This window comes from Peromyscus eremicus, chromosome 1, assembly GCF_949786415.1.
Source record: "Peromyscus eremicus chromosome 1, PerEre_H2_v1, whole genome shotgun sequence".
Classification (NCBI taxonomy): Eukaryota; Metazoa; Chordata; class Mammalia; order Rodentia; family Cricetidae; genus Peromyscus; species Peromyscus eremicus.
Genome location: NC_081416.1, coordinates 156999427 through 157014179, shown reverse-complemented (window position 1 = coordinate 157014179; position 14753 = coordinate 156999427). Strand labels below are relative to the sequence as shown.

At 55.4% G+C, this 14753-nt stretch overlaps 2 protein-coding genes across 2 annotated transcripts; both read right to left on the bottom strand.

The window, feature by feature from the left end:
* Positions 1-1165: 1165 nt before the first annotated feature.
* Positions 1166-3776, bottom strand: Hamp (hepcidin antimicrobial peptide). Its single transcript, XM_059278319.1, has 3 exons — positions 2691-3776; positions 1513-1608; positions 1166-1398 (listed from the first exon to the last, which is right to left on the bottom strand). The coding sequence occupies exons 1-3, from the start codon at positions 3119-3121 to the stop codon at positions 1260-1262; spliced, it is 666 nt and encodes a 221-aa protein (XP_059134302.1). The 5' UTR covers positions 3122-3776; the 3' UTR covers positions 1166-1259.
* Positions 3777-4867: 1091 nt separating this feature from the next.
* Usf2 (upstream transcription factor 2, c-fos interacting) lies at positions 4868-13789 on the bottom strand. The gene is given in 11 exon segments (XM_059276272.1): positions 4868-5549; positions 5629-5757; positions 5850-5944; positions 11722-11780; positions 12116-12203; positions 12291-12384; positions 12386-12442; positions 12806-13006; positions 13159-13277; positions 13394-13440; positions 13719-13789. Coding segments are annotated over 11 exon segments (1041 nt in total). The 5' UTR covers positions 13781-13789; the 3' UTR covers positions 4868-5459.
* Between the last annotated feature and the right edge of the window lie 964 nt (positions 13790-14753).

Genomic DNA, 14753 nt, shown 5'->3' with positions numbered 1-14753 from the left:
CTGTGTCCCTTTAAAAGTAGAGCAGTCGGGCTGGAGAGCTGGCTCAGTGAGTAATGTGTTTGCCATACAAGCGTGAGAACCTGAGTCCCAGCACCAGCATCGGAAGCTGGTGTGACAGCACGCGTCTGTGTCCAAGCACTCGTGAGGACAGAGGTGGTCCCAGAGACTCACTGGCCAGACAGTTTAGGGGAATCAGTGAGCTCCAGGTTCAGTGAGAGACCCTGTCTCAAAAACAAAACAAAAGAAAAAAAATGAAACAAACAAAAACAACAAACAAAACAAAAACAAAAAACTAAAACTAAATGAAACAAAAACCAAGAAAAAACAATGATCTAGATGTGGTAGCACAGGCCTTTGATCCCAAGACTCGGGAGGCAAAGGCAGAAGGATCTCTGAGTTTGACAAAGCAAGTTCCGTACCAGCTGAGGCTACTCTGGCTGTTACATGTGTTCCCAGGCATACATACATGTGCACACATTTTAAAAAAGTGTTTTATTCTGTTTTGTTTTTTGATTAAAAAAATCTTTTAGAAAGAAAGAAAGAACAAGACTGAGAGGCAAGTCTCTTCAACTCTCTTCCCATGCTGCTACATAAACTTCAGATCTCCTGACATGGGAACAAACCGAAGGACAGACAGCAGGTGCCTTCATGCAGGTTTCTAGCAGCCTCAAGGCACGGAGACTTACATTCGACCTGCACAGCCTACTGAGTGACTGTCCTTGGGGGGCAGGCTTGCAACAAGTCCCTAAGCCTTTGTTAAGGGGTAAAAACCAAACCAAACCAAACCAAAACAACAGATGCTGTGGGATAATCCTTCTGTACACTACACGCATTATTCTCATTGGTTAATAATAAAGCGGTTGGGCTTCCAGCAAGGCAGGATGAAGTTAGGCAGGACAATCATCTAAGGACTGGAATGAAGAAGGGTGGGATCGGGAGAGACAACAGTGAACTGCCCAAGCAGTAAGATGCTAGAGCACTGGTAAAGCCACGGTCAAGTGGCAATACTTAGATTACTAAATGGGTTAATTTAAATGTAAGAGCTAGTTAGTAATAACCCCGAGCTATTGGCTGCACATTTTGTAATTAATATATAAGCCTCTGTGTATTTATTTGGGATCAGGCTGTCAGGACAAAAAGTGCCGTTTACAAACAGACACTGTAGTTTAAAAGTAAAATCATCACCTTTATTTCAAGCTTATAAATAAATGGGGGGCTGTGGGGAGGCTGGGGGTGTTGAGAGATTGGGGCACACGGCTCTATGTTTTGCAACAGAAGCCACATTGTTGATTGTTCTTACAGCATCCACAACAGAAAAGGCAGATTGAGAAGTTGCTGTCTCGCTTCTTTCGATTTGGAATCAGGGACTGTGTGGAAGAGAAGAGAGGTGAGCTGCCTTACTTGGGCATGGGGAAGCCTAGGGATCAGGGAGGGAGTCCCAGTTGCTCTTACCGACATGTGGGCCCTGGCTTCTGTCCTGTGCCGAGGCTGTAGGGCTTCAGGCTGTCTCACCTGTGGAAGTAGAGAGGGTACTTGAGTACTGTGGGGTCTCCAGCATTCTTCTGACGTGTTTTTGCCAGCTTGTTCCTTTCCCAGGAACTTCGGGACCTGTTTATATGGAATTCCTAGAAGAGACCTCACTGCCCTGTTTTTCCCATCATTCCTTAGATGTTCTGCTTCGTAAAAACATCCCACCTTCTTTGTTACTGTATTTTCTTTCTGGACACTACCCTCCCAACAGGTCTCCCTGTATCTTATCCCTTATAATCAGGCCACCACATGGCATAGTAACCTATCATCATCAGTTGGATTGTGGATTTTCTTTTTCTCAGCAACCCAAGGACCAATCATCATCTGCACAGCTGTCTACAAAACTTGGCAGACAGAATTACCACTGCCCTCTCCTTACTTCCAACACTGATGCCACTCATCAGGCCCTACAGATCCAAGGGTCCTGTCTGTGATTCCCTTTCACTGAAGTGCCCACTCTGCTGTCTCAGCTCCAAGGCACAAATCTAGTATCTTTGTCGTTGTTGTTGTTTGAGACAGGGTTTTCATAGCCCAGGTTGGCACTGAACTTGTTATGTAGCCAAGGATGACTGTGAACTCCTGATGCTCTCACCTCCGTCTTCTGAGTGTCCATACCAAGCCTGGCTCAGTAGCACTTCCTTCCTTCCAGATCTATGTGCGTGAGTGTCTTGCCTGCACATGTGCGTGTGCACCACAGGCATGCCTAGTGCCCGTGTAGGTCAGAAGGCATCAGATGCCCTGCAACTAGAGTTAAGGATGGTTGTGAGCCACGATGTAGGTGCCAGGAACTGAACCCAGGTCCTCTGCATGAGCACCAAGTGCGCTAACTGCTTAGCTGTCTCTCCAGCCCCTTCTCTATCATTTTCTTATAAAATGTTCCTGCTTGGCTTCCTGCCTCTTGGTCCCCGCTCTGGTCCTTCCTCATAATAGTCATTCCGCCCATCATCTTTTGTGCTATCCACAAATAAGTGTTTAGAAAACAGTCATTTAAAGGCAGTTTAAGGAATGCCCTGACTGGGATGGACAGCCAGAGGAGTATTTTGTCCAGCATGTTCCTCATGTTCCCTTTCCACAACACCTGTAGAGCCGAGGGTGGGAGGGCCTCAGCCCTTCCACTCAGGACCACTCTTGTCCCCTCAGTGGCTGCCCTGAATGCTCAGTGTGGAGGAGCCCCTGCCTCCTGGGGATGGCTCTCCCACTGTGGCAGGCCTAGGGTGCTCACCAGCTGCTGGAGAAGGGTGCTGCTGGTCAGGCTGGTGATGAGGAGAAGCAGGAGACAGGCAGCCTGGATCTTGGTGCTCTGTACCATCATGCCTTCTGTTCTGCTGTGCAGTCCGAGGATTTGCGTGGTGTCTAGGACCCAGTCTCCGTCCTTTTTATGGGACCGGTTGGAGGAGGGGACACCTGAACCCCCTCCCCTTTGCCCTGACTCATTTCCAAGAAGACAGTGGCGCCGAACAGGCGGGAGAGATAAGCGGGAACAGTGACAGGGGACAGACAGGGTTGTGTCACCCTCAGCCAGCAGAGGTGCATCGGGAGGTGGGGCAGCTAGGGCCATGGACACAAGCCTCCAGCCAGCCACCTGTGACATCACCCTGTGGATCGCAGAAAAAAAATCTCCCCTTTTCCCCTAGACATTGCCTGTCTCCCTTATCCGTGTCTTCAATATGGCTGTCACTCACTGGGCTCCCCAGAAAGACCTCAGCAATGGGGTACACATGTGCAGAATGCACCCAAGCATGAGTCGGGAACAGTGGCCAAGGGACTGGACAGACAGATGCCCAAGCATAGGCTCCACCATGGTGTTCAATGTCCAGATCATACGATGTAGCTGTTGTGTTGAAGTCACCTTTCGCCTATGGTGGTGGCAGTCGTTATTCATAGCCAGAGCCAGCACACTTCCCAGCCCAGCATATGAGCTAGTTTATCCTCTCACATGCCAGTGCACGAACTAATTCACCTTGTCTTTTAATCAGTACCAATTCACTTTTGTGTTAACGGCTGGTGCTACTTGGCCTCCAAGTGGTTGCCTGCTTCCTCCTGGGTTCATTAGTGTTTAGGCTTAAAGTTGCCTTCTAGTCACTGACCCAGGGGCCTGGCCTGATCTATTTGTCAAACTTCCATCTCCCACAGACGGGTGGTGGTGGCGAACGCTGTTAATACCAGCACTCTTTGTGAGTTCGAGGCCAGCCTGGTGTACAGAGTGAGATCCAGGAAAGGCGCAAAGCTACACAGAGAAACCCTGTCTCGAAAAACCAAAAAAAAACCCAAAACCAAAAACCAAAAAAACTTCCATCTCCCTCTAAGCACAGGGGACACAGTAGCATGTTAGACTTGGCTTGGCAGAGCAGACTATGCCCATCACACAACTTCAAGTGCAGTGGAACTAGGCCAAGACCTTCTCAATTGCCATGCTGGGAGAATTTATACCACAGAAATTGGTATATAGCACACACTAGGGCTTTTATAGTTGTGTTCTTGGGGTACTATTGAAGCCTGTGTGGTGCCCCCATTCCTGTTACCTGGATCCCTCGATGTGTACGGCCTGAGACATTATTAAACTCTGACTCCAGACAGGATAGTGGGCACCAGGCCTGACTCACGAAGGGACCAATCTGTGATCAGTCTGTGTAGAGCCCTGGGAATGCTGCTGCCACTCCGCTGCTCACTAGGGCCCCTCATCTGCTTCACAAGCTCTCTCAGAGAGCCTTAGGGAGTGGGAAGGTCAAAGTCAGGGTTCTCAGAAACCAGGGGCCATCAGTGTCCTGAGGTTGTGGCAGGTCGAAAGTGCAGCAAGGTGTAACTGACAGGCAGCCCCAGATCCTGGGAAGGGGTGAACCAGTCTCTGGGGACACGATGGTATCCCCCAGCCCTGCCAGGCATCACTGTGGCTGCTCAGGACAGGTTTCATCATCAGCCAAGGCCAGGGGTCACAGCACAGGCGCCAGAGCCACGGTGTGAGGCGACAGACTGCCGGGCCAAGCCTGGCTTTCTGGCCATCTGCCCTCCCTTGGGGGTGGGGGGCTCAAGGCCAGGCCCCATCATTGGCTGGTGCAGAGGGGAGGACTTCAGCCCCAGAGCCCAGGGATGCTCACCAGGCCTGTTTTCAAGAAGCTCTGACCTGGGAGATTCCAGCCTCCCCTCCAACATCAGGGGGCATGTCCTTGACTGAAGTTCCCACACCCCTAATCTGCACTCCAGGGCCTCAAGGGAGAAATCCAGTCCTTAATTCTCCCAGCCATTTTCACACAGCCACACTACAGCTGAAGCTTAGACCTCAGGAAGGCTCTGACTCCCACCCGTCCGTCCCCATGCCCAACATGGACCGACACAGACAGACAAGGCGGGCCACACTGGCCAGTTTATTGCAGTTAAATACCTCTCTCTCTATTTTTTTTGTCCATTTTTCCATAAAGAAAATTAAAACACACACACACACACACACACACACACACGCACACACGCACACACGCGCACACGCGCATACACACACACACCCACACACCCAGAGGGGAGCAGGGATCCAGAAACAAGAGGGATGGGGGACGTGGCCTCCCTGCCTAGGTCCAGGCCCCAGGGAAGGCGCCCCCAAAGCTCCCTCCTTCCCATAAGCACCCTGTCTCAATACCTCTAGAGACCAAGGAGGCAGCGGGCAGCGGGCCCCTGTCCTCCTCCCTTGCTCCTCCTGGTGAGCCCACTAGAAGTGATGGGCTGGTGAGGACCGCGAAGGGAGGCTGATGGACAGGTGGGCAGGTGGGCATCATTTCCGCATGGAGGAGGGTAGTGGGCAATGTATCCACAGAAATGCATTATGTCTCCTTGTTTTTGTTAAAAATCTACTATAAAAAAACGCAGCTTGGGGAGGGGCATCTCCCTCTGTGCTAAGGGCTGGGGAGGGCAGCAGCGGCCGCAGGGTGGGCCAGTGGGCATCACTGCCGGGCGCTCTCGCCCACCATTTCCAGGTTGTGCTGCTGCAGCTGGGCTCGAAGCAGGGCGTTCTCATTCTTCAGCTCCTCGATCTGCAGGCACCAGAGGACACATGAGCCAGGGGCTAGCCCTCGGCCTCCGGGGCCCAGTGGATTCCAGGTCCACACCCACCTGCTGCCTCAGGAGCTCATTGTCCATCTGCAGCCGCTCGGCCTCCTTGAAGGTCTCCTGCATTCGCTGGTTGGTCTGGCGTAGCTCCCGGATGTAGTCACAGGCCTTGGACAGGATGCCCCCTTTACTCTGGAGTGGGGAGCAGGCAGGAGTCAGATAGGACAGCGCCTGTGCCTGGGGCCAGGCGGACTTCCGGAAGGGAGTGGACGTGGGGCACTCACCGCTCCTGTCTTGCTGTTGTCCGCATGACAGTCTGGAATGATTTTCGAAAGCTGGACGATCCAGTTGTTGATCTTGTCCCTCCGTCTCCGCTCCACTGTAGGAGACAGGGACAGTCATGGCTTCATGGCACTACTAAGGACCTCACGGGGAGGGACCCCTGGCTGCCACCTCCCCACGGGCAGCCCAGCCCAGTCTCAGTCCTCAAGTGCCGCCCTGTCGGGACGGAAACCCACACTGACCACTGCAGGCGTGCCCCACTACCCGCCTAGCACACTCAGACACTGGAGCCAACACGGAAAAACTAGTCACAGCACACGCTGGCCGGCTGACATGCAGCTCTAGCACTGGGAGCTGTATCTTTTTTTGAGGGGCAGAACCCCTCTGCAGGATCCAGCAACCCCACAGCTCCTGTAGTACTTGCATTTCACTCTCTGTCCCCAGACTCGGGCTTCTATGATTTTGCTTTTTGTCCCCTGGGGATAGGGTCTCATGTAGGTCAGCCTGGCCTCCGACTGTGTAACCAAGGAAGACTTTAAACTCCTGGCCCTCTTGCCTCTATTTCCTAAGGAGCCACTATGCCTGGTTTTCCTCAGTGCTGAGACTGAAGCCCACACTCTACCACCTGAGCCACAGCCCAGCCCTTCTCATCTGTGAAAACCTGATTGGCCTTGCCTGTTTAAGACTCCTAGACAGCCTTGGCAAGCTGCACTTTCCACACAGCGAGGGCTCTGCTCTGAGGCCTGGCCCTGTGGACCTCACCTCACCTGGGAAGGTGAGCCCCATACCCTGACGGCAAAGGATGGCAAGTCACAGACCTCAGAGTCCAGACTTGTGCTTTAATTAAACTCTGTAACCTCCCACTGTTAGCTACCCGAGTGACAACTGCCCCGCAGACAGGGCTTCCCTCGGGCCTGTCCTATGCTCAGGATGCCTGCCAGGAACCACCTGACTCGGAACCAGTTTCACAGCTTGTTATAGCAAGGCTTCCCAGCCTTTCCTTGCCTCCAGGGCACAGAAGACCCTGGTACCCCCAAGTCCCCTCCAAGCCCCCACCCACTTGTCAGGAGGGGAGCTGGGGCCTAGAGCCTGATGGGCTGTGGGAAAAGGGTAAGGGGCATTTCCTGATGAGGGCAGAAAACAGGGAAAACGCTAAGTGACGCTAAGTGACGGGTGTGGGGTGGGTGGGTGAGGGCGGGCTCCTTTCTCTTCAGACCTCAACTCACACCTTGCCCATGACATCCCCTAGGGAACTCAGGGCCCAGGAACAGTGGAGGCCACTGCCTTTGCTGCTGTCAGGAGCCTCCCACTTGGGCATGAGTAACTCCATTTTCCAAAGCAGGTTATCTCCCGCTCTGTCCACTCCCTCTCACAGCAACGATTCTTTCTCTGAGATCTTTCCAATGTCCTGCCAAGAACACGGCCATGCTGAGTTTGGTAAGGCTGGGTTATGCCTCCGGTAGGCTCAGGGCTGGCTCACTGTCACCACTCAGTACGGTAGAATCTTCTGGGAACTTGGTGGCAGACTGCAGCAGAGCCGAGTCTAGCCAGGGCCTAGAAGCCCTGCCCACCGAGTTCCTTGACAGTGCTCACCTCCAGGGTTCATGAGTACCTCCTCACCCTCCTACTGCCCACGTGCCCCAGGTATTAGACTCATTTGACGGGCACACCTCAACCCATCAGGGTTAAGAGCAGATGTGTGTGTGCAGAGTTCCTTTAGGCTCCATTTAATTCTGCAAAATGTACAAGTGTGTGGCTTTAAACATGGATGGAGTCCAGGGTGGACTCACCCCTGGCTTTGTCCTGGTTGGTGCTCATGGCACCACTGTGAAGTGACGTAAATGGCGAACACTGTGCCCACAGGAACTGTGCCCAAGGAAGGGCAAGGTGGAGCAATACTTTCTGCATGGAGCCCACAGTAGGATGAATCTCCAGAGAGACTTTAGGAAATATTTGGGCTTCTTTGAGGGACCCCAGGCAGATGGATAATAAGATCACACAAAAGATGACATGAACCACTTGTAGGGTTTGTGTGTTGTTTTTACATAAGCTGTCTACAGCTTGTGTCCAGGTGGTAACATGGTTAGGCCTGTGGCTTGGAAAAATATTAGGACACCCTGGACCAGCAGAAGGCCAGTGTCTCACAGAAGCCCTGTAGTTACAACAGAGCACTTAAAAACATCTCACAGCCAGGTGTGGTGGTGCACACTTTTAATCCCAGCACTCAGGAGGCAGAGGCAGGACAGAACTCTGTGAGTTCGAGGCTAGTCTGGTTTACATAGTGAGTTCTAGAATAGCCAAAGCTACATAGGAAGATCTTGTTTCAAAAACCAAAATAATTAAACCCCACACCTCACAGCACAACCTGTCAGGACGAAGGAAGAGAGACAAACACAATGGGAGACGTTAGCATGCCTCTCCCAGAAAAGCAAGAAAAACGTCAGGCCGGCCGGCAATCCCCAGCCATCTCAGCCAACCCAGCCTCCCTACGGAGGGGACCTTTCAGAGCAGCACGCACACATCCACTACGGTACCTGTGGCACCTTCTCCAAGCTAGACTGTACACAGAGCCCAAGGTAAGTTCCACACCCTCAAATAACTGGAACCACACCAACTACGCTCCGACTACAAAGAACTGAGAAATCCAACAAAAAGGAGATCCTAAGCCCCACACATGTCTGGAAATTGGGCAACATGCTTCCTGAATTTCCTGGGGTCAAAGAAGAAATCACAGGAGATCTGGAAAACATTTTGAGATAATAAAGACATCTGTCGAAATGGGACAGTCAGAAGTCTGCAGCCACAGATTTACATCAGAAAAAGGTTTGTTCCTTCTTTCTGTGAGACAGGTTCGTACTGTGTGTCCAGGCTGGCCTCAGACTCACAATTCTGCCTCAGCCTCACCAGCTGGGATTACAAAACGGAGCCATATCCACCTTTAAAAAGCAAAGATTTGGGAATTCCTGCCACTAGGGAATAGGAAGCAGGAGGCTTCCCAGTTCAAAACCAGCCTGGGCAAATTAGTCAGACTGTCTCAAAAAGATTTTTAAAAAAGTGAAAAGGCTGGGGATCTAGTTACAAGAGAGCACTTTCCAGCACACTCTAGGCCCTAGGTTCTACACCAGTGTCAAACAAGGAACTCTCCCTAAGACCACTACCATAAATTAAGACCCCAAGTAGAAAGACTCTTTACTAACAGTAAAAATTAATAAATAGAAAAAGTAACCTGGCTCAGCATTTCAAGTCACGTTTTATGTAAAGACCTGCATTTCTGCCACCGGAGAGTAAATTCTGCTACCATTAACAACAGGTTTCCCCCGCCCCCGCCTTGGTGCTCACTCAGGGCCCTGCAGGCACCTTCTGGAGCTCCCCAACCCCCATCCCGGCAGAAAAGCCAGAGGGAGAAAAGAGAGAGAGACTACAGGGAAAATCATGTAGAGTCCTGGGAGGGCAGGGGTAGAACTCTGAAGCTGCCCTATCTTATTTCTGGCAGAGAAGCATACACAGAGCCTCGCGGGAGGGTAGACAGCATGTGCTATATGGACAGGTTGGGTTAAGTCTCACAGACAGCGAGACATGGAGATTTTGAGTGGCAATTTCCAATGCCCAAGGAATAGAAACTCCATTCTGTGATACCATGGGGTGGGCCAAGCCCTAGGAGGGTGGGAAGAGGCAACTATCACCTTTCTGGAGAGAAAGAAGACAGACTTCTGGTGCTGGGGATGAGTCTTAGGGGCGGGACAACTAGAGCTTCCGTGCACCTCTGGCCGGTGCTTACTAGTAGATGGAAAAGGGACTCAGATCCAGGCCTTAAGAACACCCACAGCCAAAGCCGGTTCCCAGTTCTTGAGGGCATCTGCTGTAAAGACAGCCCTGGGCCTCAGTTAGTCAGAACCCCCAAGGCTCAGTCTGAAGAGCAGGTTGTTACCTGGTTGTTACAGGAATGGGTGGGGAGGGAGAAACAAAGAGGATATTAGAATAAGAGAGAGCAGGAAGAGAAGGGACATTCCCAAAAGCAGCGGGGGGTAGAGGTGGGGGTTAACAGGCAGGGGCAGATGCTTGGAGCTCAGACAGAAAAGGAAGCCAGCAGATTTGGCAATGAGGTCGTCACAGGTGACCTTCAATGGAGCCAGTCTGGTAGGCCAGACTGCCAAGCCACAAGGAAGACAGGCAGGTGGTGGTTCAAACCTTCTACAGGTTAGAAGCCAGAGGGCTGGCTGTAGCTGGTGGGTGGGTGGGTAGGAGAAACTGCTTGTCTGAGGTTGAAAAACAGCAAAGGCTCCAAGCTGGATGAATCCAGGGTAAGGCGCATACTCAGTGGGAGGCTGGAGTTAGGGGTGGGGGGTTAGGATCACTGAGGGGGTTGTGTTAGTCATTTTCCACAGGACAACACAGTGCAAAGATCGAAAACCCAGCCTGAGTTGGAGACAGGAGCTGTAACAGCCTGAGTTACCTACCAGAGGATCCTCAAATTCCCCTGCACCAAATCAACCTCAAGCTCCGGTTCACCCTTTCCCTTCAAAGCCACCTGACCTGGGCAGTAGACCCTGACCCAGCAGATCCAGAATCTTTTCCTTATGCCCATTCTCCACATCTTGCCACCTCAGACCAGGCCTCTCCTTTCCCAGAAGTCATCTCTAGCATGTGACTTCTTAGTCACTGGTTTCCCATCATCTTATCATGCTTCCACACACAGACCCCACACTGGTGTCGCCATCACCAGACTATACTCCCAGGTCAGGATAACCACTCTGGGAAGAGCTTCTAGAGAGCCGGTGTGAGCCAGCCTGGCAGGTCCCTCCCAGCCCTAAGACCTTCCTCTTCCCTCCCCATTCTGCTCTTCCTCAAACTTAAAAGTATCTGTGGCTGAGGAGGCCTAGGCATTGTCTGTTTCTCCTCAGACCCCTGAGAGGCCTCTTCCAAGGTCACCTCTTGAGAGTCTTCGCCTCTGAAGCACTCACTTGGTAACTGTGTGCGGCTTGCGTCCTACCAGTGAGTGGTGTGAGAGCCCAGACCTCGTCTCTGCACTTGAGGCCTAGCTGGGGGCTGGCATGAGTGTGTGCTTACCAGCTGCTTAGAACAGTGGCACCCTCAAGTCTCAGGGCCTGAGGTCTCCATCCTGGTTCATTCTCAAAGAAACCACACAGGACCTCAGTGACAAGCCAACAGCACTCCTGACACAACTCGACTCTCTTCAGCCTGTGTCCCCCTCTGCTTGCCAAGCGCCCAGAAAAACCTTCCTGGGGCAACCTCATTTCAGTGCCTGCCTGAGCTATCTATCTCTCAGCCACAGGCTGTCCTTCGTTAGCGATTCTGACTGCCCCTCTAGGCCAGGCTGCAGGCTCGGCACAGGGTCTGTGCCGCCCTGCCCTGCCTGGGATCCAGGGTCAGTAAATATTTGTTGAGTGATGGTTGTTTGGGTGTCCAAACTGCCCTGCTTTGAGGACTGACTGCTCTATGCTTTACGATGGTGGAGACCAGGAACAGCACAAACAGACAGACACCTCAGGGTGGAACAGCAGCTTCCGGGAGGGCGGGAGGGCTCTCGCTTCAGCTGGCCAGAGGCTGCCCAGCTACCCATGGAGGGCAAGGAACAAGTGAATGAGAAGGGCCAAACCCACATGCGGATATGGGGTCCGCCATTTTAAGAGGATGGCCCATAGAACAAATCAAAACCACAAGCTGGGCATGAGAAAACGTCTGGACAAACCCAATTCCCGCCCTCTACCTTTCCTAACAGCTTCCTGCCCTTCACCCATCAGCCCTTACCTATGCATTCAGCACACACCTTTCCCACATCTGGGCATGCCAGGGAATGGGCTCAAAGCACCCAGGAGGCCAAGAGCTGGCCAAGGAACACACCGCCACCCTTACCTTCATTGTGCTGAGCTCGTCTTCTCTCATCTCGAGGGGTTCTGGTTCCATCGATTTTTCTAGAAGGGGAAATAACAGACATCTATTTTTTCAGACCCATCTCTTCAAGTATTTACCAAGGTATCAGACTTGACACACACCTTTGTTTTTATGGCACTAGGACCGAACCCAGGGCTTTGCAAAATGCTAGGCAAGTGCTCTACCACTGAGTTACCTCTCCAGCCCTTGACAATTATTTTTGCAAAATAAGTCCGCGTGAAAAGAGAGGGGGAATGGAACTTTGAAGCTAAGGAAACCCATACCCCACTCCTGCGGAGTACACTGACAGTCCCAGCTGCTAGACCAAAAATCCCTCCCTTTTCTTGGCCCCCAACAATGAGACTACAGCACATACGGAGAATAGGGGTGTGTCCGGGGTGCAATTGTCCTCTGTGTTCCTGTCTGGAGCACATCCTGGGGTGTCATCATGACATAGAACTGGCCTGCAGGCAATGTGCGGTGAGCATCAGTAAGGGGCCAAGGTGGAACTGCTGGAGTGATTTCCCTCGCTCTACCCTTCCTTCCCTTACCTCCGGCCTGTAGGCTCTGGTCTGTGGTCTGCACAGACACAGCGGTGGTGTCTCCCACACTGGATGCTGGGAAATATGCAAACCGTGCTGCCCCCGCTGACAGCTTCTGCAGCTGGGCTGCCACCATTGCTGAATGGGTTTTGAATTACAGCCTAGGGAAGAGGACACAGGCCATCCTCAGCCACCCCTGTCAGCCCACCTTTGCTGTTGGGGGTCGGTGTTTATTTACTACGTTGTGAGGCGAGGGGGAAGCCCGCTGTGCGTGCCCTTCCGTCTAGTATTTCATCTCTGGCAGGACTCAACTGTCACCAGCTCAGCGACTCTACTTTTTTCTCTAAGAAGTTTCTCCCCGTTTTATATAGAAGAAAATAATTTCAAGCGACCCGTCCAATGTCCGTGCAAAACTTCAACCTTCCACGGCCCGCCGGGCCAGCGAACACCGTTTGTGGGTGACATACCCCACCCCCTGGGACTTCCCCTCCCCACCCCCGCCCCCGAAGCTGCAGGCCACCTACCAGCGGGAAGGGTGCCGCGGGACCTGGGGGTACAGAGGCAGCGGCCGGGCCGGGGCGCTGGGCTGCCCCGTCCACACCCACCTGGGTCACAGCCTGCTGCCCCCCCGCGAAGGCGGCTGTGGACACGACGCTGACGGCGCCGGCCGCGTCGCCCTGGCCGTCCAGCTGACCATCCGTCACCTGGACTACGCGGTATGTCACCTGCAGGGGGCGGCAGAGCGACGAGAGCGACGCTAGGGCCCGAGTAAGGGCCAGGTCGGAGCCTCTCCCTGCCCCGCCGCACCCGTGCGTCCGCCCGCCCTCTGCTCGCCCCGGCGCTGGCCCTCGGGGCTCCCGGGCCGCGGCCGCCTCACCTGGCCTCCATTATTCTCTGTGCGGAACTGGTACTGGATATTGTGGTCGCCGAACGCCGCCTGCTGGACGCTGGCGATGGCCACCGCCGTCTGCTCCTCAGCCCCCGGGCCGTCCCCGCCTGTGGGGGGCAGCAGGGCAAGGGGGGCACGCTCAGCGGGCGCGCGGGGCCTCCCGGCGTCCCCGGCCTGCAGCCCCGGCGCGGGCCGCAGCCCCCGTGGCCCCGCAAGCACTCACCTTCCTGCAGCTCGACGCCCTCCTCGGCCTCGGGTCCCTTGTCGTGGCTGCGGGGGCACACGAGGGGCAGGGCCCGGCGTCAGCGAGGCCCGCACCCCAGCCGGGGGTGTGGGTGGGGGGCGCGGGGGGCCGCCGCCCGCCCTCCAGGCCCGGGCCCCGCCGGGGTCAACAGTGTCGCCGAGCCCCCGCCCGGGTCCCCTCCCCGCGGCCTCCATTTTGAGCCGGGCCCGGAGGCCGCTCGGGATCATGGCGGCCCCTGCGCGCGGGGCCGAGGGGCCGGGGGCCCCGGGGCGCGCGGAGGGGCGCGAGCCGCCGGCGCGCTTACCTGGCGGCGGCAGCAGCGGTGGCCGAGGAAGCAGGATCCAGACCCGGGTCCAGCATGTCCATGGGGGGGGCGGGGGGGGGAGGGGAGGGGAGGGAGGGGAGGGGGCGGGCGGCCGGGGGGGCCCGAGCCCGGCGCTCACGCCGCGCGGCAGGAGGGGACGGAGGAGACACGGGAGCCGCTCGCGCTGATCACGGGGACAAACAGTGGGGTCATGTGAGGAGGAGATGCCGCCGCCGCCGCCGCCGCCGCTCCTGCAGCCGCCGCCGCCTCCTCCTGCCGCCTCCGCCGACTCCGGGCGGCCTGAGGCTCCGGGCCGCAGCTCAGCTGCCCCCCGCCCGCCCGCCCGCCGGTCCGCCCGCCCGTCCGCCCGCCGGTCCGCCGCACGCGGCCTGGGGCCTGCTTCCCTGAGCGCTCGCCGCCGCGACTTGAGCTTTTTTTTTTTTTTTTTTTTTTTAACCACGGCCCAGTCTGGATGGCGGCCGCCCGGTTCCCTGGATCACCGGCTCGCTCGCCCTCCGCCCGGCTTGGCCCGGTCCGGCGGCGGATCGTGGCTGCAGCCGCCGCCGCTTTCTATCTACCCCCCCCCCCCTTTCTCTTTTTCCTTTTTTTTTTTTTTTTTTTTTTTTTCCCTCCTTTACTGGAGCTGCGCGCGCGCGGTGGCGGCGACGGCGCGATCCCGGGGCGGACGCGCGCGGGGGAGGGGAGGGGGAGGGCAGGCCCCGGGGAGCGCGCGCGCCGTCTGCCTCTGGTGGCGGCCGGGCGCGCACGCGCTTGGGCCCGGGGACTCAACAGGGACCACCACGGGCTGGAACGCGGGCCGGGCTACAATGCCCGGCCACACGCACGCGGGGCTCAGATCGCCGGGGTCACAGGGCTGGAAGACTGTAAAGTAGGTCGTGGGGGAGACCAGAGGACTTGGGGGGGGGGGAAAGGACGCGCACGCGCGCTCCCGGATGCGGAGCGCATGCGCACGTCGGGGCGGGGCAGGGCGGAGGCGGCATGGGGCACGTACTCCAGGCTGCAGGCCAAAGAGAA

Bases quoted from the DNA above. Each gene is read 5' to 3' on its own strand.
- Hamp (XM_059278319.1), bottom strand. From the start codon at position 3,121: ATGTCACAGGTGGCTGGCTGGAGGCTTGTGTCCATGGCCCTAGCTGCC. The intron at 1,609-2,690 runs CTGAGCATTCAG...CCATATAAACAG, and splicing joins GAGGCAGGGGCTCCTCCACA to GTCCCGAAGTTCCTGGGAAA. The intron at 1,399-1,512 runs GTGAGACAGCCT...CATGCCCAAGTA, and splicing joins TACCCTCTCTACTTCCACAG to AGGCAGCTCACCTCTCTTCT.